The sequence below is a fragment of the Syngnathus acus genome, chromosome 5 (assembly GCF_901709675.1).
Source record: "Syngnathus acus chromosome 5, fSynAcu1.2, whole genome shotgun sequence".
In the NCBI taxonomy this organism is placed as follows: Eukaryota; Metazoa; Chordata; class Actinopteri; order Syngnathiformes; family Syngnathidae; genus Syngnathus; species Syngnathus acus.
Window position 1 is genome coordinate 9929353 of NC_051091.1, and position 27870 is coordinate 9957222.

Below are 27870 nucleotides of genomic sequence, written 5' to 3' on the forward strand. Positions count from 1 at the left end.
GCTGAAACAAAACAAAAATAACGCCACATGAGGAAATTATGGTTGCTTTTTGCAATGAGTTCAATTTCAATTGTGGTGTGTGAAAATTGACACGTTTTATTGGCAGTTTGAGAGCATAAGTAGATTATGATTTTGAACTGCGGTGCCATTACACCACAGGGATTGTTTTTTTTTTTTTTTCCCCCTCCCAACACTGGCGAACTTGTTTCACATTCAATGTTTGGAATGTGAGCCATGTATGTATACAATGAGTCACTCTTCAGTAGTCCTAAAAATGTCAAGTTCAAATGATCACATTTTTCTGTTTACAACAACAACAACAAAAAATACTTGCAATAGGAGAGGAAATCATATAATACTATTTAGTGATTTCCTTCAGCCTCTTGTGCCCTTCACACACATTTCAGTTTGGCCTTCACGCTCCACACAGTTGGTATTTTTTGCATGAATAAACTCAAACCACGGGAGTTACATTAAGATGCCCTTTTCAAAATCCGTTTGACGCACACGCCCGGCGAGCAGATCAGTCGAGAGACCACCGATAATGCTCATCAGTTTTAAGCAAACGCATAGCGGTTTTAAGCTGTGCTGTTGCCATGGAGACAGTGACTCAGAGAACCACACATCTCTCCGATGGCAGCTTGTTGCCTCAACTTTGATCTTTTATTTTTTTTTATTCAATACCACTATTATATATTTTCATAGTGTGTATTCCAAATTAAGTGTATAGTTAACTATGGTGTTAGCTTGACTTGAGAAAGGCAAAGATAAGAAAAACATATCTCAACATCAAAAACATTGTATGCTATTAAAGAGCATAATGTAGTCAGGCACCATATCAAATAGACTTTCGATTTCTGCAATTGTCCCTTTATTCAGTGGCTAATGTCGATTGTGAGGGCGAAGTATTGCAGAACATGTTGATAATTAATGTTATTATCATGGATTCTCTGTGGACAGTCCCAGCTATTATTACCACCGGTGGCTATGGCAACGCTAGGGAGAAGCGACACATCCCCGACGGCGACGACACTATTGGGTAACCCGTCCAGACGGTTTGCGTAAATTGGTGACCTTTTCCAACCTTTAAAATGTTCCTGAAGTAGCCTGGATTTAAGACTGACACTGATAACAGTACTAGAACTAATACTAGTACTGGAAAGACTGTCTGTCTCTTGCTGTTGTCACTTACGTAAATTCACTGTGAAAAGGTTGAATCATTTTTATTTTTTGTAACTACTGTCTTCTCTCTACTCCATTTGGGATAACTTTAATGGGGCTCAAACTCTGTTAGTCTAAATATTATGTTTTAATGAGGTTTTATTTGTAACTTGGAAGCTCCAATAATTTTCCAGTGGTGTCGCAACCAGATTATAAAGAGTCATTTGAGGAGAGGAAAAGATTGAAGAAAAATTAAATGATTTATACTAAGTGGAAAGATTATGTATTGAGCCAGTATATATATATTTTAATGTTTTCTATTCAAAATTTCAGTCTCCCTGGAGGGACCAAGCTCATTTCTGTAAAGTTCTTTCAAAGAAACACACATGGAACTGCTGGGGGCTTGCAATGAGGAGCGTCTACCGCTAGATGGCGCTATTATTTAGCACAGTGGATGCCAATCTCCAGTGGCACGCTGTGGTAGTGGGCTTTTCCCACTGTAGACGCCTGTGGGGAGGATGAAGGCCTGTTTTTACTCCCTGGCCCTCACCTTCTGCTTGTAAAAGCTCTACCATACAAATAATGAGTCAGCTATTCTTAATCAAAATGTAAAGTGATCTGCTTTATTTCATTTGGAGTCATCCGAGGGTGAAACGTCACTTTTCTTAAGAAATAGAAACATCCCGGGGACATGGAGACACAGTTTCTTTTTTTTCCCCCGTACAAGACAATAACATGAATGGCTCCGTGTGAGTCACAAGCAGCCGCAACGCCAAAAAGTTACAACATGCACCGAACGATAGAACAGTTATACAGAAACGACAGCATAGAAAGTCAACAGGTAGAAATGTTTTTGTTTGTTTGTGTGTTTTGTACAAAACAGACTAAGCTGGGGACCTACAAACAACATTGGAGAAGAACTTTCCGAGATTTTTTTTTCTCTATTTCCCTGGTGTACTTTACAAAGACGGATGGCTTAGGCAAGATTGGGGTCAGGTCAATTCCGCTGAGAGCTTCAAATGTAGAAAAATATATATTTTGTAATTTGTTCCAGTTGTTTGTTGGCCTCACTCCTATAATGCTTTTCTTTTAGCGTGTTCCCCTTCTAAAATTTGACCCTAACCCTCAGAGGGTCTCTAGCTTCCATTCTCTGGGTCAGATTTCTCATGGCAATACTGTAAAAAACCGAATCCCTCGATGCCACAATCAAACTATTCAGAATGGTAGAAAAAAAACATTCACCATACAGCAGGGAACGCCTTTTGGAACGTTTGGAGAATCTGTGCTCTTCATTTTTTTCCATAAAAGTCACTTGATTGTGTTTTCTGATTTGGGCATTCCTCAGTATTCAAGGTTTTGAGATGCAACGTTTCGAGGCTACGAATGGTGTGTTTAGTTACCAGCATATTTCATGTTTTTCAGTTGCTCATTTATGGCCTAGATATGTTTTCCATACCTAACACTTTAATCATGACTTTACAACCGCATCCGACATAAACTGAGGACAACTTTGTTATATTAGCGCAGAATACAGAAATGTGTCTTACAAAGTAACTTAGAAAAAAAATAAAAAATCATATAATAGCATCACAGTCTAGGTATCCTTTTTTTCCTCACCCAACAATACTGCTGTCATAAATGCACTTAAATGAATAGAAATAAATTAAAATACATATTTTGGGCATCCTTCAATAGATCTTCAGGAACGAAAATGTGTCCAAACCCCCCCCCCAAAAAAAAAAGAAGACCTGCCTTACCTTATGTCTACATTGTGACACGTTATTTGAAAACACTCACAGGAAATAATGCTTAAGATTTTGTTGGGTACCCTACTCATGTCTGAAAACATGGCCCATCAATAATGCGCATTGTATTTGTCTATGCAATTATCAACAAACCTCGACTACACTGTTTCCTGTCTAGTCATGAAATATTGATTGTCATCATAGTTGAAATATTTCAGCCAAAATGCTCCCTGACAGCCTTTTTCCATCGAAAGCCCAAATGACACATGGTGACAACTTGTACTGACCTTTAGTCACAGAATAAAATACATGCCCCGCCCCCATTTTATTGATTGCTACTGATAATGATGTTGCTCATAAAGGGCGATCAGCAGATTATTCCTGACCTAATTATGTGTGACACATATACGTCAATGAGATTTATATCTCTCGACAGCGATGACATGTTCGTCATACGTTGGCCTTCAATTTTCTTCATCAAGCTAAATCCAATTAAAGGTCCATTCAGCACTGCTGAGCTGTTGAGGACAATGGGACAGAAGTCAATTGGAAACGGTCATTTGTCTCTCTTTTGTACAATTATCACCTCGTCAAATGTTGTTAGAATAATTCATAAGACTAAAAGAAAAGATACTCTTAGTCAAATATGTTAATTACACTTAGATATGCGTACAGGAGATTTCTTTGTAATCGCTGGACAGCAGTTCTTATTTTAAGTATGACTTATGCAAGATATTTTTTTTTACCACATCGTAAGTTAAAAGATACAGTTAAGCCTATGAACAACAATTGTTGTTTTTGTTTTTAAATAAAATAGCTAACTGTAAATATTACGTGGCAAAGGATTTTATGACTGACTATCCTTTGAATCGTGATAAAAATGAGAACCTCCATGTAAAAATCTATAAAAATGACATTTGTCTGTTTTTGTTTTTCTTCTCCAGCAAATAAATGAACAAATAATTGAAGGCCAAAATGTGTTCAGTGTATGACTAATTTGGGTTTTAGCTGTAAATCATATTGCATTAAAAATCCAACTCCAACACTTAGCAGGGGGGCGAATTAATTTGTCGCCACTTAAAACATAACATTGTTTATCCATTCCATTCATTAGCAAACTCTAATGGAATACATCTTGAATATACAGCATGTTTTTAAAAATAAATACGGCATATTTCTGTGATGTCTTTCGGGTGTGGCCGTACGCACAATGGAGACTTCCCGTTATGCATACATTCATTTGGGAAATTCTTTTCTATTAAGCGTCACACTCCGCACTCACAGCCTCATTGCCATTCCTTTCACTCTGGCTTCTCTGACAACAATGCAAAACCAGATTTGAAATCAGGATTTGGGACTCCAAAACACAGGAATGACCATCACATACAGTATGATTGTATAACTAGAAATCCAAATTCCTCATTGTTATGCTTTTCTTTCAAGGTTTTGGTTCCGTCCACATACCCTCACTTAATTCTCTTAAAGGGCTTTCAAAGGCTCAACTGAGATGAACAAAGACCATTTTTCCCCCCACATGAATTAGACATTAAAGTGCATGTATATTCTTCTAATAATGAATACGTATATTCCCTTAAATGTTGCTGCGTGTTGCAAAACAAAACAAGGTCACATATCCGCAATGTGCTACAAAGATAGGTCACAAACGTGTCAATAGGCGAGGTCACGGCATCTTCGTGACGCCGCCGCGTCCGTGAGTCATGGTTGGTGATTGGTGGCTAAGCCAACGTGTGACTTGCATGCATAACTGCCATTCCTGTGTGCCTTTGTGCCCGTTTGTATATGTTACATGCAGTCAGACCTTCCCACCCCAATTAAAAGACTCAGCAAGGGTACCTGTCACCACGGCAACCAAGCATTTCGATACTGCATATATTGAAGTTAAGCTGTATGCGTCTTCCGTGGGTGTTTTAGCACTAGTCAATTTCAACTGGTGTACCGTTTCTTTATATACAGTATGACTTTGTTATATAATACAGAAATTTAAGCACCAAAGCCGCAATGGTTTAATATTACCTCAATTATCAATCAATCAAACCAGTTTCTGATTGCGTTCCTGTTGGACGAAATGAAAATTTGCTACTAAAATCTTAAATTAATTGAAGTGGGAGGTGCTTCAAATTGTTATTATAGAAAATAAAAAAATTATTTTGCTGATGACTAAATAATTTTACTTTTTTTTTTTTTTTCTTCATACTGATATTGAGTGTATTCATTCACTGGCTACATTAGACACACTGGCGACATTAGACACAGCGGCACATCTACACGCGTGCCGCAACGTGAAATTGGCGGTTGGATCGAATTGGATTGTGTCCTTAATAAAGTAGCCTGTGGGTGTACATTATGTTTGCTTCTTATATTTGCCCATAAAAAAATTCTCAGTCCACTATTTTTATCCATTATAAATGACACAGAGAGCTGCCCAGCTAATATTAACCATTGGCAAGATATAAGTGTGATCCATCTTCCTCGTGATGTCATGTGACAAAATACCGTGGATGATGAGCTGTAACCTCTCAATATCGAAAGCTTCCGTTCCATGACGCTGATCCTTTTCTCGAGATTACTTGTCACGTATGATTATGACAAAGCGGACTTTCAAATAGCCAATATCTAAGATATTTTATCTTTATATATTAAAAAAAAATCAGATTGGACAATCTTTGACGTGTGTGTGTACATAAATTACCATCGGATCATTCATCAGCAGTCGTCCTCATATTCACACAAGCAATTGCAGACATGCACGCCCTCAACAATTGGAAATGACTAAGGCCAGGTATGAGAACTGAGGGCATGATGACGTTTATAGGCTTTTAGGTCCTTTCCTGTATCTCCCAGACTATGAAACGAGTTCTTACTGGAGAAGGTAGCGATAACCGTCAGCCTCAACAATCGCGCAAAACGCGGTTTGATTTTCTCATAGGATGGCTGGACAGACCTGCTGGCTACATTGGGGTGCTTCTGTGGAATACTACCTCTTGATTGGAATGAATCGAAAGAGGGGCAGTGAAAGTGTTTCTCCCCGAGTATTCGGCCCTCGTGTTCTCCCTGAGCCCATGGCAAGCTCGGGTGATTTGTAAAACATTTCAACTTTGTCACTCTCCATTGTCTGCCTGGCTTGTTGTGTGTTTGGTTTCTCTGTCACAAGCACTCCTGCTCTGGTGTATGGTTTATACTTAACACACTCCGACCTCAGTAGCTTTTGTCCAAAGTATTTTGGCGGCCCCTTTCACCCTTTTGTCTACGTCCTATTTCTGGACCAACGTGATTCTCGTGAGGAACCCCGCAAATTCCTTCCCGGGGGAAAAGACAGTTTTGTCCAAGCATTTTATGAGCTGCTTCCAAGTGGTTGGTGGCTCTCTGGTAGTTGATGTTGATGCCGCGTTTAGGGCTGGAGCCGATCAGCAGGCAATCCGTGGGGCTGGCGTCGGAGATGTCACGCAGGTGTTCGTCGTCATCCGTGTCGGCGTCAATGTATTTACTGATGGAAGAGTCGTGGAAGGTGAAGACTGCAGGAGCCAGGGTGGCGCTCTCCGGGGACTTTGGTGGCGTCCTGCTGCTGGCTGTGGTGTAGACAGAAACTTCAGGGCTCAACAGAGAGTGGTCGGCCAGGATGGAGCTGTCTGAGAATGGCGACGGTCCGGGATCCGTCTCATTCCGACAGCCTCCTTTGGAGAAAAGACTTTTGGAGGCTTTGCCAGAGAATAAGAATCTTCTTGCATTTTCTGAGCATGAGGGTTTAGGAACGGGGATGGGAGTCAACAGAGGTGCAGCGGTGCTTTGCTGGCCTGGTTTCGCCAAAGAGTGATGAGGAAAAGCTACAGCTGGATTATATGAGAACCGGTTGCTTTCACCATAGCAAAGGTCCATTGTTGTACTCTGAGGGAAGCGTGGATTCTCCTGAAAGTCTGTAGCACAACTGATGTAGCTGTCAAGACTGGACAAACTTTTCATGTCGCTCACCCCGTCTGTGGTTCCCAGCACTGATTGACCATGACCCTGTATGGCTCCTAGCTCTATCTCGTCCCTTTGTTTTCCAACCCTGGAACCTTTAGCATTGAGGTTTGGTTGTGACTGGGTCTTGGCCATTTGGGTGTACATCTCCTCCAGCTTCTGAACATTTAAGTTTTGGGGGCTGCTGTTTCGGCCCTTGTTCGGAGAGTCCTGGACGTTGAAAGAACGATTGGAGCTCGTTTCCGAAACGGCTCTCTTGGGAGTCCATTTCCAACGGCCCGGTGAGAGGTGGTTATCATGAGGTCTAGCATTCTTTTCCACCACCACATCCATCAGTTCTGCACTACGGGCAAAAGCCTCCTTCAAGTTCATGGAAACAATGCTACCATTTCTCTTTGCCCTCTCAAGGGCCTCTCTACGTTTAAGTGCTTTTTCCTGTCTCTTTTGCTCCTTGTAGAATTCTGAGAAGTTGTTTACAATAATGGGAATAGGGAGCGCTATTACCAGTACTCCTGCTATGCAGCATAAACCTCCGACTATCTTACCAAGTAGAGTTTTCGGGTAGATGTCTCCATAGCCTACGGTGGTCATGGTTATAGTTGCCCACCAGAAAGAAGCTGGAATGCTTTTGAACTTTGTGTCCTCCTCATCCTTCTCGGCGAAGAACACAAGACTGGAGAAGATCATGATACCCATGGCAAGAAAAAGAATAAGTAGGCCCAGCTCATTGTAGCTTCTCCTCAGGGTGAAGCCCAGAGACTGAAGTCCTGTGGAATGACGGGCAAGCTTGAGAATGCGCAGGATTCGCATGATCCGGAATATCTGAACTACACGACGGACGTTCTGAAACTGCAACACGCTCTTGTTAGATTCCGTCAAGAAGATGGTGACGTAGTACGGCAGGATGGCCAGTAGATCGATGACGTTCAAAGGACCCTTGAAGAACTTCCACTTGTTGGGAGAGGAAAGGAAGCGGAGCAGGTACTCCATGGTGAACCATGCAATGCACACCGCTTCCACGTGGGCCAACTTGGGGTTGTCGGTGAAGTGGCCGTACTCATCTGTGTCCTGCAGTTCCGGTAGAGTGTTGAGAGACAAAGCGATGGTGGACAACACGATGAAGAGAATGGAGATGATAGCCAGGACCTGAAAGACAAATTGAAGTGGTTTGATTAACGAGCGATTCATCGAACGGTGAACAATTTTGAGTATTTTCGAGTGCGGGGAATGTTGCGTTTTCATCAGGGTTCTTTCAAGGTTGTCATTCAAAATTTACTTGAGGGGCAAAAAAATATTAACAAAACCGTTGACGAATATCTGGCGAATGTTTGCCGAACATTTCTGACCTTGAACTGACTCTACCGTAATTCACTGCCCGTCGGAAGCACTTGCGATTGTTCACCGCTCAGTGGGATAGTAGTTGACTACCTATTAAGTGGACCATTGGGTGTGAATTAATGGACTGTGTGGCTCACTATTTCTGCCCTATTCTACCATGTTCTGTCCAGTCCCATTGTGTAATGGCCCTGCCACTTATTGTGTCGGAAAAATCCAACTCCTTTAAAATGTTTGATTTATTTTGTTTTCCGGCTAAAATAGGACAAACAATTTCAGTATAAATATATTTGAATGCTATAACATCATTAATTTCCTCCACCGTGTCCTCTTTTGATCAAATCGCACCGATCAGGCATTGGTAAAAGAAATTGCAAGCGCATGAGGCAGGGCTTCCTTCTAAATTGTCTAGAGGAAATGAAGGCTGGGGTTGTGAAGAGGCTGATTGACAGCTCGGGCTTTGACGACAGCCTAATGATTTGTCCACTCCCACGAGCAAAAGGGGTTGCTGCCAAATGGCTAAAGAGGCAACCTTATCTACGACCAATCAGAGCAGGGGGAAACTGTTGCCATAGCATCGTGGCAGACAGGAATAATGATCCTATCTGTTTATTTGCTCCTCTCTGTGCTCCTCTCTTCCTCCTTTGGAGGAAAATGTTTTAGGTATAAAATGTTGAGGAGTAATTGAGAACCATAATTCATCCACAACTTTTTCCACTCTAAATATAACCTGTACGACTCAGTTGAGTTTGTTAAAAAAAAATCTTTTAGAGGGAAGATAATAAACATCTGAAATTATGTCTTTGCACAAGTGCGCACACCCTCTTATAATTACAATTTGGCTGTGTTCAGAATGAATCTACCAACTCATGTTAAATGGGACTAAGAACACACCTGCCACCATTTGAAGTGTCTCTAATGATCCCAAATAAAGGTCATCTGTTCTAGTGGGCCTTTCCAGACATTTCTCCTGAGTCTGACTGATAGGCCTATTTGGAACAGTTTGTAATGTCCTCCACCGTGGATAAGGCCCCTGTTCCTGTTGGGGGGGAAATAGTCTCAAGAGAATGATGCTGCCACCATCATGCTTCACTCGACCTTAGTCAAGGTCGAGGGAATTATGGAACAGTAGTAGTAATCAGTGCTTGCACAAATACTTTGGGCTTCTGCTAGAAAGAAAGAAAAAAAGTCAGAGGAAAGCCTACTAGAACAAGTGAACTTTAATTAGGGTTAATCAGAAGCACGTTAAAGGTTTTCAAATGATTCAGCTTAATTTCTTAAAAATCACTAAACCTTGGGATATAAGCATGGGGTGTGTAGACTTTTTATATAACTATTAGTAACAACATAATGTCGAACCACATTTTGGAGCTGCTTTGACGCCTGCTTTAGAGTGTGCAAGTAAATGTGGCTAATTAAGCACCCTCAAAACATGATTTCCTGGCCCTTTCATTTTGCAAACATCAAGTGCTAATTTTTGGCTGTAAATTAGCCATCGGCGGTATTGACCTTACAGGTGCTAATCGAATTCACCAAGATGCTGCGTGCAGCACATTTGTAATGAGCCAGAGAAAACATAGACTCGCGCTCCTAACAAATACCTATTTTCAATCTGTGGGCAACTTTCACTATTAAAACAAATGGCTGAGGTAATAGGCTAGAGATGCTATAAAAAGGTCACTAATGAGGACACGGTGGCGCCGCTGTGTAAAATGATGGCTATGAAGTCAAGTCCTACTCGGAAATCCTGCACATTTCCCACTGGCCAGAGTCCCTGCGGTGACACGGCCTGCCTGTCGTTATCTTTGCACTCCCTCCTTCCTTCCTGGCAGCTTTATTGTGATTGGCCGCTAATTTCATCAAAGCATTGTGCTATAAATCAGCCCACTAAAAAGCCAAACACATGCATGTCAAGGAAACAGGGCTGAAGAGAGCAGCAGATAATATTGCAACCACATAAACCAAATTACTGACTATTTATAGTTTCCCTGATGGACTGACGCTGGAAAAAGAAAGATGCTATAAATGGCTGTGTATTAGTATTTCATGTACTAAATTATATTCAACACTCTAATGTATTTTGGGTGGCTTTGGAAAAAAAAATGGAAAGCAGATATTTATATCCAGAGGAGACAGAGAGAGCAGACGGACAGGAAATCCCATTAGAGACCTGAATCATCACAGCACAGGGTCTCATCTCATGTGGCTCACTAGACACAAAATTACCTTTTTAAGTAAAAGAAGGTGACAAGGTGACCCCAGGCTGCTCCATGAGACGTCCACGTGACGCAAAGGGGATTATTTGACTTACTTTGAAACCTTGTAAAGTCAATTCAGTGATTTGTTTCTAAATAAGGGATAATTGCTGTAAAGACAACTCATTTGTGGCAACATAGCTTAAAATGGTTTTCACCATTACAGTTTTCAAATTTAATTTTTTTGGTAAAACGGCTCTTCATGGCAAGAGCCCAGCGCAACTGCAACATGCAGTTATCTTGCTAACTTGTTTACTTTTACAGCAGGCTTACTAACACTCCTCTTTGCAGGGTGCCAAATTTACAAGCCTTTTTTTTTTTTTTCCAATTTACAGGGACATTTTTGAAAGACTTTTTTTTTTCTCTTCAGTACACATGGTCTCATTATTTGCTGTGTTGATTTGTTTTCAATTTACAGGGACTTTTTTTCAAGACTTTTTCTTTTCAGTCCACATGGTCTCATTGTTATGTGTTATGTTGATTCGTTTGTGAACTCTCGCATATTTGGGGTCATGTACCCTTAAACGTCAATAGGAATCAGAACATTAATACTTAATTCTAACCCACAGGCCTTTTGGATCCCGTTGCCCTATTTTCAGCGCCATATGGCATACATGTGCTGAAATTAACATTTGACACGGCCCATGACACCCTCTTAAACAGGGTGGGGGTCAGTGTGAATAGTGGGGGTGTGGCGAAAGTGTGTTCTGCTCAGTGCAGAGATGCACCCTGGACTGGTTGCCGGTCACTGCACAAATAGAAAACAAACATTTCCATTTTGATTTACACCTATGGACCATTTACAGTCGTCAATTAACTGTGGGACACGTGCCAAACTAGCTAGTTCACCGTGGTGCCCCTTTCTGATTTAGCCTCTGATACAAAAATCAATTGTGGTTTTTTTTCCACAGATAATATCAAATAGTGTGTTGTCGGGGTTCCTTCATCTAACAGAGCTAACATTTGCATTCAACCGGCAAGCCAAACTCGGCTTTGAGAGTCTTTGCGCGTTTGGCTGAGAATGTTCTGCTAATATTTGCTGACTTCCTCTGGTTTGCTATTTGCTGGCAGCTTTAATGGCTTTATAGCTGGCTTTTTTCTTCAAGGCTGCTGTTCTGGGAGGACTGAGGATAGGAGTGTTCTCTCTGACACGAATAATTCCATTGTTTGAAGGGATTGAATGCACTGCTAGTTTGCTTTCAAATATTCCTGTTTCAATCATTCTGAATTGAGGTAGAACATTCTCTTCAGTTTCGATTTGTTTGCTTACCTTATTTAGCAATATTAGCAGGCCACATCATGAGATCCAGAGCAGTACATGAACAGACGGTAAAGATGGGGAATCTGATTACTGAATGAGTCATGGATTAAACAGAGATTTTGATTCTCAATTTTATACCCACACGATAGTAATTGAAGGCGATTGTGTTACATCTTTTTATTGCTTCTCTGCTCCCTTTTTTCATTATCACCTAATAAGTTGAATTTCCTCAAAATGTGTTTTATACTTACCCAATAAGAAATGATATTGCTAACCTGTTATAAGACATTTTTGTAATACCGTTTTTTTCCGTGTATAATACGCAAAATTTAACTAATTTATTGTCCTAAAATCTGGGGTGCGCATTATACATGGGTACAATTTTTTTTTTTTTTTTTTTAATTAAATTTTTTTTTTTTTTTTTTTTTTTTTTTTTTTTAAGAAAATCATGGTACTGGTACGAGTATTGATTTATGTATTGTTCTCTTCTTGTCATGTTGTGAAAGAATGTGGGTTGAATAAATACCGAAAGAACAATAGTGTGTTTGTACTGTGCTCTGGTAATTTCGTCAAAGAAGGGATAATAGTCCTCTTCTCTTCTTGACTGACAATGAATGTGATAGTTTAATACAATCAGCAAATAACAAAATGCGTATTATAGGTAATATTTTATTTCACAACACTTTGCCTTGTTCCTTTCGTCTCTGCTGTTCACTTCAAACACGCTCCATACGAACGCAATGCTCTCGTATCAAACGCTTGCTCGATCACCTGCTCGTTTGCTGTCACAATGTACCCTACACAAATCCGAAACATTTGTTGCGGCTCCGAGTCACGACGAGGGGCAAGTTTTGGTTTCCAAGGGTGTTTTTATTCCTCTTCAACGTCTCTCCCATACAGAGCCGCCTTTTTCACATGTCCGCACGTCACTTTCCTCTCTTTTCATCTGATCGCGGTGGTGCCTTTATGGGCAGTCGGAGAAATCAACGCCAACAAAAAAAATACATCCAGCCTAGTTAAGACCATACCAAAGACTATAAAAATGGGACCCATTGCCTCCCTGCGTGTGTGACGATCATTGGGACTTTAAAAAAAAAAAAAAAAAAAAAATTAAAAAAAAAATTAAAAAAAATTGGGTGCGTATTATACATGGGTACAGGCTTTTTTCCAGCATCAACATGCCATTGTTAGGGTGCGTATTATACATGGGGGCGTATTATACACGGAAAAAAACGGTAGCTTAGTATCCACAATTATTAGCCTCGGAAATGATTGCAGATTTTTTTTTTTTGTGGCCTGCACTTGCACTTTTCAATGGTCTGGTTCCATCTAAAAAAAAATAATAATCCAAGGCCTCACCTTGTATTGCCAGCCAGGAACATTGAAAAGTGAAATTTCTCCTTCCATTTGTAGGTTAACATAGTAAACAAACAAACATCACAACTAAAACAGTCATAGTCAGTGTAGAACATTTTTTGTTCTGCGGCCATGTAGGTTCGTGGTTCCTGCTCAACATTATTGAAATTCATAAGCACCAGTCCAGGGGGTATTGTGCCTGGCTAAAGAACATCTATCTCGCTCTGTGAATGCCAACTTTTGGATCCAAGCTGTTGCTGCATCATATTTTTCTTTTCTCTGATCGTGGTACCTCGTGCTAGCTTTTGCTCGCTCATGCGAGCTCATTTTAGCACCAAATGGAATTGCAAATGTGAAAAAAATTACAATCCAAAAAGTGAATAGAGATTGGATGAATGGACGTAGGCATTATATAATATCAATTGTGATAAGAGAAGCTTTACAAGAAAATTAATGACTATAACCATACTATTACCATAAAAATATTAATACATACTAGTTTTATTTTTTTTATTTTTTTTATTTATGGAGTAGATGATAGAAACACAAGGTCACAAAAATATTATCAGCTAAATTACAATTCCGAAACAACCTTTGGACCTTCCTTCCTCCGTACAGTAATTCATAAATAAAAATATTTCAAATCAACCAGGGTGTGCTACCCTTCTGACTTCATCCAAAAAGAAGCTCTTCTTCTTTTCCTACGTGTGTGTGAGCCACTGACACAATTCTGGCTGCATCCCTCGAGTGAGTCCCAGCGCTCTGACTTTTCCTTATTAGTAAGCATCATGAGGAACACCGTGCTCCGTGTGGAATCTCCTGTTCCCGCTATTCGCACTGGAAGCAACTGATGTAGCTCGGAAAACACGCTGGGGCTACGAGCCAAACGCCGTGAACTTAAACTGCTGCGAGGCAGGCGGATCCATTTCCCCCAATCCCTCACCAACTCTCTCCCCCTTCATCTCCTTTCAGAGGCGAGGCCAAAGAGATGCCACGTAAACCCTCTGGCAGGCCAGGCTGGGTTATATATCGCCATGACAACACTCTTGAAGCTCGATAGGAGGCGGCTACGTGGACCCACCCGCCTGCAAGTCTGACACCGTCTTGCAGACGCTTCCTCCCCTGCTTCTCTTCTGCTCCTGATTTTCACCGTTTGTGACTCCACCCCATCTTTTAACTGTCTTACCTCTCACTTCCATCAATATTCCACATGGTGTGGCTGTCATTGTTTTAAGTGTCGCAGTTCACACCGTGCAAAGTCCATAAATGTCCCCATCTGTTATTTGATGTGCTGGCGGGCATCCTCGGCTGCAGATGTTTTCCCCGTACGCCGCGCCACACGTTCATAGCGCCGGCGCCGGTGATAAACAATGATAAAGTCGTAATGTGAGCGTTGAATAACAAAATAACTCACACCCCTGATTCAGAATATAGAAGGGCTCTGCCTCTGAGCCTGTGAAAGAGATGGCGTTTCCATGGAGACGGGAGGAGGAGACTTGAGCAGCAGAAGCCAGTTTATCTTTGTCTAGCACGTCTTTTACTCCATAATTATGTACAGTAGTATCAAACATGTAGATTGAAAGCGGTGGCCTACGGGGCACATATCATCCTCAAGCCTACCGCTGCTTGTTTTGGTTTCTTTTAAAGATGGGCAGATCTTCCTGCACAAGTCTTGATATAGCATCAACATATAAAAAAAGCAAATACAAAGTTTGAAGCTGTTAGAACATCTTAAACAAAACTATTCTTACGTTTTAGGGCTTTAAGGCTTGCATTAAAGGTTTACAATTTCATGCTGATCCAATGAGGATTTCTTTAAGCCTTTAAGATGGTTTCCGCTCCACAGGTTAATAATTTTGGCTAGGAGTGTGTTAGCAGTACCGTAATTTTCGGACTATAAGTCGCACCGGAGTATAAGTCGCACCAGCCATAAAATGCCCAAAAAAGTGAAAAAAAACATATATATGTATACAAGTCGCTCCTGAGTATAAGTCGCCCCCCCACCCAAACTATGAAAAAAACCGCGACTTATAGTCCGAAAATTACGGTATTTCCCATTTGTCCTTTGTGGAGGAGGAACCCTTTACTGGAGAGAACCAAATGTTGGTGCTTCTCTTCATAAAGGTAATAATCTTGCATTTAGATATATTGACTCCTTAAATTTGATTTCTTAGCTAGTTTTAATGCACTTTACTGTCACCCACAGGACTGGAGTGAAAGTTTCAAAGACGAGATGGGGAAAAATTCTGAACATTTTGGACGGTCAAGCTACAAGCTGGAAATAAACTTCAGGTATTTTGGTTGAATTTTTACAAATACATGCTGGACTATTTTACTATATTCAATACTACAGACAATAAACTATGCTAATGGTTTAATGAATAAATTCGAACAGTAATAATAATACATATAGCCTTTTAAAAGCAAAAAAAAAAACAGCCTTAGCCAAAATCTGCTCTCATTTTGTTTGTCCTTTTTCCTCACCTAGCCCCTTTGGTGCATTTTGAGGTCAAAAAAAAAAAAAACTTGCAGTCATCGTCCAAAAAGCTATTTTCAGTGGGGAACTCTCGACGAACTCGTATAGTGCTTGCATATACAAAAATATTGTGCAACCCCGTTTAAGTAAATGCAGCCAGGAAATCTATGCTTACACCATCCATCTCCTGAATGAATACCACTTCATTTCCTCTCCTCCTTTATTATTCATGAATATTAGATGAAGAAGAGAATCCAGACTCAGCATCTAAATTTAAAACTGGGCTGCTCCACGGTGGTCTCAAAAATAGAAACACAATATCGGGGAGGCAAACCGTAGGAGCACTCGCTGGGTGTTGTATATGTCTGACTTTTTGCCTTTGCATGGACGCTAAAGGCTAACACAAAATGAAAGGTGTCCTGGCTGGTCCACCAAAAAGTCGGTGAACTGTGGTCTCCATGGCAATTAGACGTACGATTCAAATAATTCAAATTAATTTTAAATTAAATGATGACTACGTTTTGTTCTTTTAATCCAAAAAAAAAGCAGCATATTCTCCATAGACACAGCTGAGAGGAAATGCAGAAAAATATAATACTCCTAACCCTTTCGACACATACATTCGTGCACATGCACGTACAGACAGCCAACAATGACGCCTGAATAGGCAGCTTTAAGTGTCGGCGTCACACGGATGACAGTTGCCATGGCGACCCTGAACTTTTCAACACGTTACGAAAGCAGCCAAATAAAAGAGAGAAATGGTGAGGGAACAAAGGCATTGCAAAGGAGAATAAGCAAGATGTGCGTGCTACATTTTTTATTCACTCCCGACTGAGAATATTCCAGAAGTCTACCGCATGCTTGGCCCACATACTCAATCCAACTGTGTATTTGTTGAGCTCAAAGGTCAGGGGTTGGTCATGCTCAAGGGCTGTTGAGGACATGGAGACAGATTGTATAATCACATGCATGCATGCGGGATTTCTCTTCTAAATATGATCTTTGTTGTGCTCCCGGATCTGTGTGAACAAAAGATGTGGCTTTCAATCTACAGGGGTTAGTCAAGCTCATTATGTCAAGCTTATTATGTCTTCTTATTTTAACAACTAATCATTCATGACAAAGAGAAGCAGGCATTTGGCATTTTAAATAGCAATTTTAATTTACCCAACAAAGCCTGTGCCATTTTAGAAAACCCAGCTTGTACGGGTTTATGCACTTGAAGGCACCAAACATCATGTTCCATAGACTAATGCTAATAATTGCTTCCTCACTAAATCATGAGATTTATGCGTGAATTATATAACATACAATGGGGGGAAAAAAGAGCAATTAGTATTCTTTGAGACGAGAGGCAGAACTACAAGTGTATATTGGAAAAATAAATGTCGTAATATTTATATTCAGTATTCTGCATGTATGCTTCAAATGATTTCAATCACAGTAAAACAGAATAATGCATGTTAACGGTAGTCATTTTAAATCACAGCCGTATACTTGGGTGAGCGTTTCAAAAATCTCCTTTCTGAAGTCTCCTTATTAGTTCTTATAAAATAGAATATGTTAGAATGATGATAAAAAAAATATTGGTTTATTTTTGTAGGCATGTTTTGGGGGGCTGGAACCAATTTCCATTCATTCCAATGGTGAAAGAGGATTTACGATTTGAGTTGGACTTGAGTTGAATGGTTTGAGTAAGCGAGGTCACGAAAAGCAAACCGTAATTCAAGGCATTGAATTTCAATTTGTAATAAACACCTTGGTAATACACATGTGAAAGAAATATAGTGGAACAATGCACTTGCCTAGAGTGGGTGGTTGCTAGCTTGCCAGACGCAATTATAGCCAGAATGATCCCTTTACATGCTTTTGACACATTTGTACTAGCATTGAATTGATGCGGCGCAGTGTAGAGTCCGGGTCATGTGCCCATCAAGGTGAGAGGCTTACCAGCTCGCCAGTTCAAGAGCTCTCCCCGCTTTCACAATCAGGCCTGGGCTTGATGAATGTTTCTCCCTCGCCTTCGTGGATTCTATTTCTGCCTGTGGCCTTGAGACTCTCCTCTCCTCAAAGTCATTAATTCACCTTTCCATCCCAAAGTGCCGAGTTGAGAGAAATGGGGCCTTGTCGTCGAACGGACGGATCTGCCCGCGAGGCTTGGGAGTTGTGATTTATAAAAGCTTTTATTCCGAGCACACATCCACGCCAGTGTGAGGTTCAGTTTGTCAAAGTGAGGGCGACATGGCCTTTCTGCAGACGGGTGCCTTCAGGTCACTCCTATGTGTGAGTTTATTTTGTGGATTTTTAGTAGCGGAGAATATGTCTGAGGAGCTCACAATCATCACAGATAATACAGCAATTGTGTGATAATCGATTAATCGGTGAATTGGTTGTCAATCAATGGCAGGAAATAAACGAATGAATAAATAAAAGAATGGAGCAGTCAAGTGTCACCTGGACATGCTGTTCTCAGACGAAGATGACAAATATCAACTTTCAAGCGCAGTCTCTGTGCACTGTGTCCCCGTGGATCCCTTCCAAATGAGTTCACAGACTCAAGTGCTTATTTGCTACTTCACTGACCAGTGTGCAGTGTTCGGCAGAGGGACTTAATATTGCTTTTGTCTCTGCAAGTACAGCTGGGCTAGTAAATTCAACTTATTTGCATTATAATAATAGGAGAAGGATTACTACACGCTTGGAAGGGGCCTTAAAGCTTACATAATCATTTTTCTATTGTATAGCTTTATAAACAGAATTAGTGTCTCGGCACTAATTCTGCAGAGTGAAAATAACACGAACGAAGGGGAGAAAATGATCACATGTGTTTTGGGGACTTAAGATCATTCAGGCAGGAAGCATTATTTGGGATGGGCTGAAAAGAAGGATAATAATTTAACTTAATGAAATGTTACATGATTTTATCCGTATTGTAAATTTCTGTTATTCTTATGAAATCATATATTTGAATCAAATCTTATTTGAATTGATTGTATTTCAACTTTATTCACAATGTATATTTGTCATAACACAATAGTGTCACTGAGCAATGAAATTCTTACTTTGCTAGTTTCCCTCCACCTTTCCAAAGAATGTCAAATGATTTTAAAAAGAGCAAATTTAAATAAGATACTGAAGGAAAACAATGTTCATTGTGAGGCTTTCCCTTGATAGCAGCCGCATTATTATTTCACAATGTGACTTGTGAAAGACTTGTTCGGCTCCAAAATCGCAATCCCACAATGCATTTTAATATTAAGAAGAGGAAGGACACAAATGATTCATAACAACTTGCAAGATATTTTGGTACCCAAGCAAGTCTGGCTGCGGTTTTGCCCAAGTCTTGAATCCGTTTAATATTGTGAAGTTGAACCAGCTTGAGTCAGACGTTTCCTTTCTCACGTTTACAATCTGCAACTAGGCTTCTGTGTAGTCTCGATGCTTCTTGGCATTTTTATCATGTGTGTGTGTGAGTGCTCCACTACCGGCTTCCCCATTTGTGAGCCACATTGACGTTCTTTCGGATTTTGTCTCCCTGCTGCGCTCCAAATTGAATCAGCAGAGGAGCTGTCGAGCTGTCTGGTGACAATGTACAATTCATGGCCACCTCCAGTCCAACGAAGGCGCTACTTATTTTCATTTTAAGCATGTTTTCTGGAGATGTGTCGACATCTGCTCTACAAAACCAACGTTTCTGAAGCTTTTTCAAGAAATTAAATTTGGAAGGCAACAGTGGCCGTTTTATTTTAATCACTAAATAATTCGTTAATAATTAGGCTACATTAATTATACAGGAGTTAAAAAGAAGTTATTTATTGTCACTACATTATAAAATGGATATGGAATGGCAAAAACACATTTTGTAAAAGTGAGGATGAGTAGATCAAAGGATGATGGAGGTACAAATATTTATAGTTTTTTAAAATGGTTATTAATTCTAATTTAAATGAATTGTGAGGATGATGGCTGGATGGATGGACAGGCGGATGAGACGTCTAATTATTATTTTAACTCAACTACAAATGACTTGGCCCATGTGTCTGTTTTAAAAATCCAATTTAGCCCCAATGCACAAAGCTTCGCCCACCCGTGCTCTAACGCAATTGTGCAGTCGTGAATCGTAGCTAGGCTGCAAAGCCTGGTGAGCTCAGCTGACAAAAGCCTCAGCGATCCACTACAAAATGCATGACATGACTCTCACCAAAACTCACTAGACTTCGCTGCTGCAGACGCACATTAACAGCGGATGAGAATGTGAACATGTCAGGAGGCGAAACACTGTCAGACATTCCCCCGAGCCTCGGCTCTATTCTCCATATAGTTTCCAAACTGTATGATAAAGACATGTCAAGAAAACTACCCCCCTCAACTTAAATGGGAGCAAACACTATGGTAGTGCATGTACATATAAAAGAAAAAATATTTGAACAACCAAAAAAATTAAATAATAGCCAATCTGGACAAGTACTGCAGTTCACTTCATTTTATTATATTTGTTTTATTGGGAGAAGTTCAGTTATTTTATTTGTCTTTATTTATGACATTGTCATGACCTAGCTGTCAATTCCTAAGTAGCCCTGCTTTACAGTAAGCCGTTACTCATAAATGCGCCATTCAGACACATCCGCTGCATCAACAGTTTTAAAAGAGGAACTTCAACCAGCAGCCACAAAGTGTTTACTACGAAACTGAAGTCACACTAATCACCTTTAATGAGGTTTTGTGAGCCAGCCACTCATTCAATGAAACTTCCGCATTCTCTTCTTATATAACGTTATGGATTGTTGACACTCACGCAGTGCCTACCACCTCACACAGGCGCAGGCACAGGCACACTCTTCATTAGGCACACCTGCACAACCTAATGGGATCCAATACAAGAGCACACATTAACTATTCTGCCTTTGCAAAGACAATAATACTCCAATTAACTGAGAGCTATTTGTTAGGTTATGGGGCATTACCTTTATGTTTTTAAATATCTGCTTTACTGGAGCTGAAGTAGAGACAGTCACAGTGCATTTCTGTCAAAAAACCCAAAACAAAACTTTTTGGCTGTCACGTGCCTTTGGCTGACAGGAAGCAAGATAAGGATGGATGCCATTGATTGGATAGACAAATCCTCAGTCTGTTCACATTATTGAATACAGTGGAAAATAGTCATTCTTTTTTTAATCAGTTTTCCTCCCGTAATCATACAGTAGCGCAGTGCCGGCTAGTGTGTGCACTATGTAAATAAATGTAGGCGTGTGTTAGTGTGGCAATAAAATCGGTCAAAGGTTAAAGCCACAGCTCAATAGCTGGGTCGTTCCCTGTCCGTCAATCTATAACCTGAGCTGACCTGTTAATATACTCTTTTGAGCTAAGCTTATTTATTTTTGTTTGCTTAAAGCAGCACAGTTGCCTAGTGTTTAGCACATCTGGCTCACAGTGGAGAGGTCCTGGGTTTGAATCTCATCCGGGAGAGAAAATGGATGGTCGCGGTACATTTTGTGAACCATAGCTTAAAAAAAAAAAAAGGTATTTCCCATACCTACAACTGTGACGCATCAGGGACACTTTCTTACTTCTATCTTAGATGGTCACACAAAAAAAACATTTGGCAAAGAGGTTTGAATTATTCATAAGGTGCGCCCTGAAATGTAGGACGACATCGTTGTTTGGAGAACAACAATGTTCGCGCCGTCCATCAATGAAATATGTACGATTCAAAATCCGACTTTATTTTATGCCATAAAGTTATCCATTTTATGCCATAAAATAAAGCCTGATTTAGAATCGTACATATTTCATTAGAGGAGGACAGCGTGTAAATCAATCAAATTTGTCACAAGTACCCGGCACTTGTATGGGTAGCACAGTCCATAAATCAACGAGCCTGAATTTTAAATCATTAAAGTTAAAACAATATTTGATAATAAGGCCTCAAAAGAACATCCTGTAAAACAAAATTATACTGTATATATACGAGAATTTCTTCTTGCCAGGACACTTCTAAAATTGCTATTCATACAAAAATAAAAAACTTAATGTTGAAGTGAAGCCATCTCAGCTTCCCCCAGACAATAAGATCCCTCTAAATTGAAAGAAAATGTTGAACAAACGTTTATCAGATGGCGCTCTTTGGCCGCTGTTTTTGTTTGTCAGGAAATACCTGGCGAATTGATGATCCGGCCCTTGAATCCGGACGCAATTTTGAGTTCATGCGGCCTCTTATACTACATCATCATCCATCTGAGTGGCTGCGCCTTCCGAGCTGTCAGGCGCCCTGATGGATCCCGCTCGGCTCGGATTGCGCTGCAGACTGATTTATGAGCAGGAATATAGCTGCGCCACATTTCTGTGTCATCTTAAGTGTGACTTGAGTGCGGCGTAATTGGAATTTGTCACCTCCCATCTGATGCACAATGCGGACTGACAGCCACGTTCGCCGTCTCACCTCTCCACTGACTACAGAGGAAATCATGTATGTTGCAGACCTGGGCAGCATCATATTGGGGACATACATATATTATGTATATTAGAAACAAAATGATAATAGTAATTCATCTAGAAAAAAAAAAAATCATAAATTTGACCCTTGGTTTGTACAACTTCAATGAAGAGAATGAAATCTTTTTTAAGAGTGAAAATAAAAACAAAAAAGGAAATCACTAAGCATACTTGCAGTCTCTATTCCAGCAATTTTATGCAATTCCTAAATAATAACTAAACTAGCCATTTATGAGCCTCACGTGCTATGATGTAAAATAATATATCGCACAGTAAAGTTTGTTGCATAGTGATGAGCAAATGAAGCTTCAGATTTACTTCATGAACCAGTTGTTGTTTCACGCCTCTAGATGGCACTGTTGGTTTAAAATAAAAGGGGATTAAGGAAATGGCAAGTCTTTGCACTGCCCAATGTTAACTAGAGAATGCCATTGAGAGAAGTCCAAAATACAACTGGTTTATGAAACAAACGTGTGATGTGTTACGACCAGGTGGTTCAAAAAAAAAAAAAAAAAAGGTTTTATCTTAGTGCCAGCATGAATGTTCTCATCATGCTCAGACACAAAGTGCTATTTGATGGTGGCACGAATGTGATTTGAGCAGGGGACAGATGACAGTGTGCCTTTTAAAGAATGTAAACACAGAGCTTCAGATTGGGCCTCCTAGAGAATAATTAATGTGACATTTCCCTGACATTTAGTAGACGGAGGTATACAAGAGGAAGCAAAGATAAGAACTGAAGAGGGAGAAGGAACAAAGCTTACCCCCCTCCATCTTGAAAAGATTTGCTTTTAGTTATACTGGACTTCTTGCTAGGTCAGGATATTAGACAATGGTATTCCCGTTTGTTGCTAGGCAACCTTTTGTTTCGTGCAAGTATCCGCCACCTATTCCCCATGCGTTTATGGCCTGTTACCATCATTGACCCTTGCTGAGAAACCACCGTTGGGATTTTTGGTGGTGCTATGATTTTGATTACTTTATGTGAGTGACAGTTTGATGCAGCTCTTTTCCACAGCACAATAACAAGCATGTTGTTAAACCATTACAGTTTACTCAATCAAATCCGAGCGTTATTATCTTTTGAAAAGGCCAGATTCTCTGTGCAAGCGTTTGCAACGTTTTCGTAGATGGAGTGTGAGCTAATTGGAAATTGATTCAGCATCGCAGTTCTTTACCTCAATTGATGCGAGTCTTAATGCGTCTACTTATCACCGGGCGGATTATTGATCGAAGCAGTTGGATTGAATGAGGACAATATGCACGTGCGCATTGGAACATTGTCCTCCGTCGCTATCGGGAGGCCGTAATGGAACGAGCCACCGCGGAGTTTCAACTCCCGGGCGATCGTCTCCTTTTTTGTAGACGACGTTACTTTTTTGGCTGTAACACAATAAACATTGATTTATTTATTTTTTACATCGCTTTTATTCACATGATGAAGAAGAAGCCTCTTTGCTGATGGATTCAAAAGGCTCATTTTGATAGGTTTTTTTATTTTTTATTTTTTAGAAGTGCTGACAATTTTTAGAGCCTGTTGCCACGTCTTCTCCAATAAGCTAGATGTTTAAAGCAAAGCAAGTTAACATTTTCAATATTTAATGTCAAATTCATTCTGGGAGAAGGGCTATCCAAGGCCACTCGTCTGTTATTTTAACCTACATTTGAAAACAGAAATTTGTACTTTCAAACAGCATAACTTCTACTTAATACAGTGAACATCATCTCCACTTTTTTTTTTATGTGAAAAGAACTGTCTAACATGTTATTTAGCACACGCGTGCAGTCGAGTGAGACTCTTGACACAATGCTTGGAGGCGTTGACCAAAATTGTGGGCTTTACGTGGTTACTCAAGCAGCTAAAGCAATCACTATGTATAATTACCTGATTTTTTTCCTAACAGCAGCAAAAATATGATCAAACATCATTCTTCTAAAGCATACAACAAGAGTCGACTATTTCTGATATACAGAGTCTATTTTGATTCACAAGACAAAAATACTCGGATGTGATTGACACGATTAGAAAATAATAAATCCGACAATATGTTTATTTTGTTGGTTGTAATGTACAGAAGTGCTCTCCATTATGTGTGTGTGCTTCTTCTCTTTCTAGAGCAGGGGTCAGCAACACGGTGCCCCCAAGGACCACATGAGTAGCCTGCAGGCCTGTTCTAAAAATAGCTCACAACTGGTGCAACATTGTAGAAGAGATGATTAAAAAAAAAAAAAAAAAGAAATCTGAGATTTACTGAACTATTGATATTTATTTCCTACCTATTTAAATCATTGTGAAAAATCATGAACATGATCAGCGGCTTCACGAAGATGGATACAAATAATTAATAATAAGAAATGATTATTTATTTATTTAACTGGTGGTGGAAGGGTAATTTACTAAGTATATATTTAACTCAAGCTTCAACGTGAAATTCAACCTTCATTGTTTCATCCAGACTCAATGTACACTTGCTGAGGGTTGCTGTTTATAAGAGCAACAACCTTTAATTAGGTGAGGAACATACCACCTCACACTATAATCGTACGGAGACCCTCTCTTGAATTTACATATATATTCTCACGAAGATCAATTTGCATTTGTTCTACCAATTTTAGCCATTTTGACAAAGTGAGGAAAGATGACAAGCTTGTTTAGCTCATCTAGAACATAATATCATTTTAGTCATATAATAGTGAAAGAGTGACAGAAGACAGCCAATCACACAATAAATTGTATTTATTTATTTATTTATTTATTGGATTACTTATCTACGCAGAGTTGAGTTTCTAGGGTGCTTGCTCACCCATCCATCAAGTGTGCAATTTATCAACTCATCAGCTTATTCTTGAAAGTGTGTCAGGAAGAGACCCATTCTTCACTCCTGCCCCAAATACCCCCCCTCACCCTATTTTCATTCACACATACCAAGATTCTCCTCCAATGAAATGATCAGTTAAGCTAGGTCAAGATCCAGAGCCACTTTTAAGCATCACCTGACTAGGCTGTCTGAAACACCGCCATGCAGAGAGTCACTATCATGCACAATCCCCTTTTATGTGTTAAGTAATGAATATTCAAACTCAAATGGCAAGCTACATATAGAGAAAGATTATACAACAACATTCACAGACACATTTTCTCACTACTCTGTCAAAAATACATTACTGTAGCATTATTTGCATGCAGGCACAACATTGCACAACATACTGTGAGCAGCACTTCCATTTCCAGGCAAGTGGGAAAAGATTATTCTGCATGAATGACAAGTGTTATATTTGAGAGAAAAATATGTTTCATCCAAGATTGTGTTTTGTGTTTCTGATTCAACTAAAACATATTTTCATTAAATTGCGAGACATAATAACATTATAAAGTATCGATACTTGGTATCGGCGCGTACGCAAATGTACTGTTTGCCACCACACAAGCGCCACCTTGAGGAGCCATGATGTATTGACTCAAGGTAGTCAATGGAAGTGCCTAGATCATTGATAAACAACTGTATCACAAAAAGACGTTGCAGTGTTGGTATTTAATCGCACTCAGGATAATTACCTTTGCAGCAACAGACGAGCTGGGCTTCTCCAGCAGGTCCCACAGTTTCTTGCGTTTCTCCGCACAGCACGTGTTGTCGAATTCTTCCCCATCTCGGTCCTTTATATTATCCGCTTCCCTTTTCAGCTCCTCGTTCATCTGCTCCTTCTTCTGGTGGTACCTGGCCTGGCAACAGGACTCCAGGTAGATCTCGTCGATGCCCCAGTAGTCGAGTTCCTGACTGAAGGACAGGGCGCACATCTCCTCCATCATGTGCAGCTTCCCCGTGCGGTAGAAGTTGAGGATGGACGTGAAGGCGCCCGGGTGGCGGTCGAAGAAGAACTCGTTCTCGTCCAGGTTGTAGTCATCGCACACTTCCATCAGAGACTCGTGACTGCTGCAATCTTGCAGCTTGCCCAGACGCGTCCGCGGGAGCCTGTCCAGCGTTCGCCACAGGACCTCGTGCGGGAGGCCGCCCACGTTGAGGCGGACCCTCCTGAAGCATGACTTGCTATGGACGATGTCCACCGGCTCGGGTGGAAGCGACGTCGTGGACTGCGAGCCGGCCTTGTGGAACTCTGCCAAGGACTTTTCCATGATGACCTCACAACTGGGAAGCGGGTAAGCACCCACGACTATGGAGTTCTCTTGCTTCTATTTTCCGGCATTATTGTCTCTAAAAGGAAAACAAAAACGGTTCATTCAAAATACTGCATAAAATACACCATCCTCCCTCTGCTTATCAGTAAAAGCAAAAGGTAAGCAGAGCTGCGTAGTTTGATCAGGCCTCCTGCATCCCGAATTATGTGATCACCACACATTGACCAATATGCTCCAACCTAGTGTCAGTCCTTGTCCTCTTTTTTCCCCCGTGTACACAGCTTTCGAATGGTACTGGGGGAAAAAAAAAAAAAAAACTCATTATCCCATGACGTTCTACGCCACTGCAAATCATAACCAAAACAAACACATTGTTAAATTAGTGTCACTGTGAGTGTTATTATCTTTATAAAAATAGAATTACTGACGCAGGTCTTATAATGAAAGTCGTTTTATTGCCCAGGCGCACACACAGAATGTCACCTTGGTTAAATCAAACTTCCTGACCAATCATACATCAATTTGATGCCCCTTCAGAACTCAACCCGTGGGGAGCAATATCAGAATCTACCGCAATGAATCTGCTAAATGTGCTGCGTGCATAGCAGCCCTGGAGGCGAAAACGGCTTCATCTTTCTTGATGTTTCCTCTTTCTTTGTGAGCCCGTGGATCTTTGTCACGCGGCGTGGGTGGGGACGCAGAGCGGAGCTGTCCAGTGCTGAAACTCCCCCTAGTCCGTTTTTTCATTACAAATACACACATCTTTCTTTACGTTGATTTTGTTTGTTTCCCTCGAGCGCTGATTCTTTGGAGGCCGGGCGTGCTTTGCATTTCAATGCCGGTTTTTAATGTTTTTATTTGTTTCGAGCACGTAAAAAGTGCTAGCGCCTTTGCAAATGCGATCGTCCATCACTGTCACACAAACTTTCACACGTATGGCTGAGGCTCCAACAAATGCGCACCCATTAGGACGACCAGGTTTTTTTTCTTTTTCATAACCCTTTCGTAAAACAGCCCCCTACCGCTTTTTGGCTTCAATATGACTCGTTGAAACCAAAAGAGCTTGCAGTTAGAATATCCACCCATGATGATGTTTTATCAATTAATGCTGTGGCTCCAGATAGTCTCCGATGCGTGTGAGCTCCATTTGGCGCATAGCCGAGCCCAGCTACATATCATGCAGTGCGTGATGAAATGATGATATAAACTTTGGTAATAATACACATAATTGTAACAGTACCGTGGTGAGTTGTTGTTGTTGCTGTTGGCCTCCAGCAGAGACGGAGATGGTGCACAAAAATAAAAGGAGCCACCGTCACTGGTCTACTCGAGCCAGGCTGCGATGCCATCCATTCCCTCCTTCCTCAGCCTCCGACATGTCACACGCGTCTAACGAGCTCCACACGCGTCACTGCGCCGCATTCCTCGCCGCGCAAGCATGCAACCCGGCCCCAAGATCAACAAGTACCGAGAGGGTGGTCATTCGGAAATGGACCAGTGCTTCCAGTACACCGCAACAGCAGCAAGAGGAGGAGGAAGAGGAAGGGGGGGGGGGGGGGGGGGAGAGAAGGAGGAGGAGGTCTTCTCGAGCCAGGCGGCGCACCGGTCTCTTCCCACAGCCAATCGGACTTAACTCTTTCTGAGCCTCGCCCTAACACCTGAACGCACCACAG

General features: G+C 40.8%; 1 protein-coding gene across 1 annotated transcript; it reads right to left on the reverse strand.

Annotated features, from left to right (window-relative positions):
* Positions 1-1762: 1762 nt before the first annotated feature.
* On the reverse strand, positions 1763-27859 carry kcnb1 (potassium voltage-gated channel, Shab-related subfamily, member 1). The gene is made up of 3 exons (XM_037250835.1): positions 27438-27859; positions 25619-26273; positions 1763-8030 (listed from the first exon to the last, which is right to left on the reverse strand). The coding sequence occupies exons 2-3, from the start codon at positions 26192-26194 to the stop codon at positions 6123-6125; spliced, it is 2484 nt and encodes an 827-aa protein (XP_037106730.1). The 5' UTR covers positions 26195-26273; positions 27438-27859; the 3' UTR covers positions 1763-6122.
* Between the last annotated feature and the right edge of the window lie 11 nt (positions 27860-27870).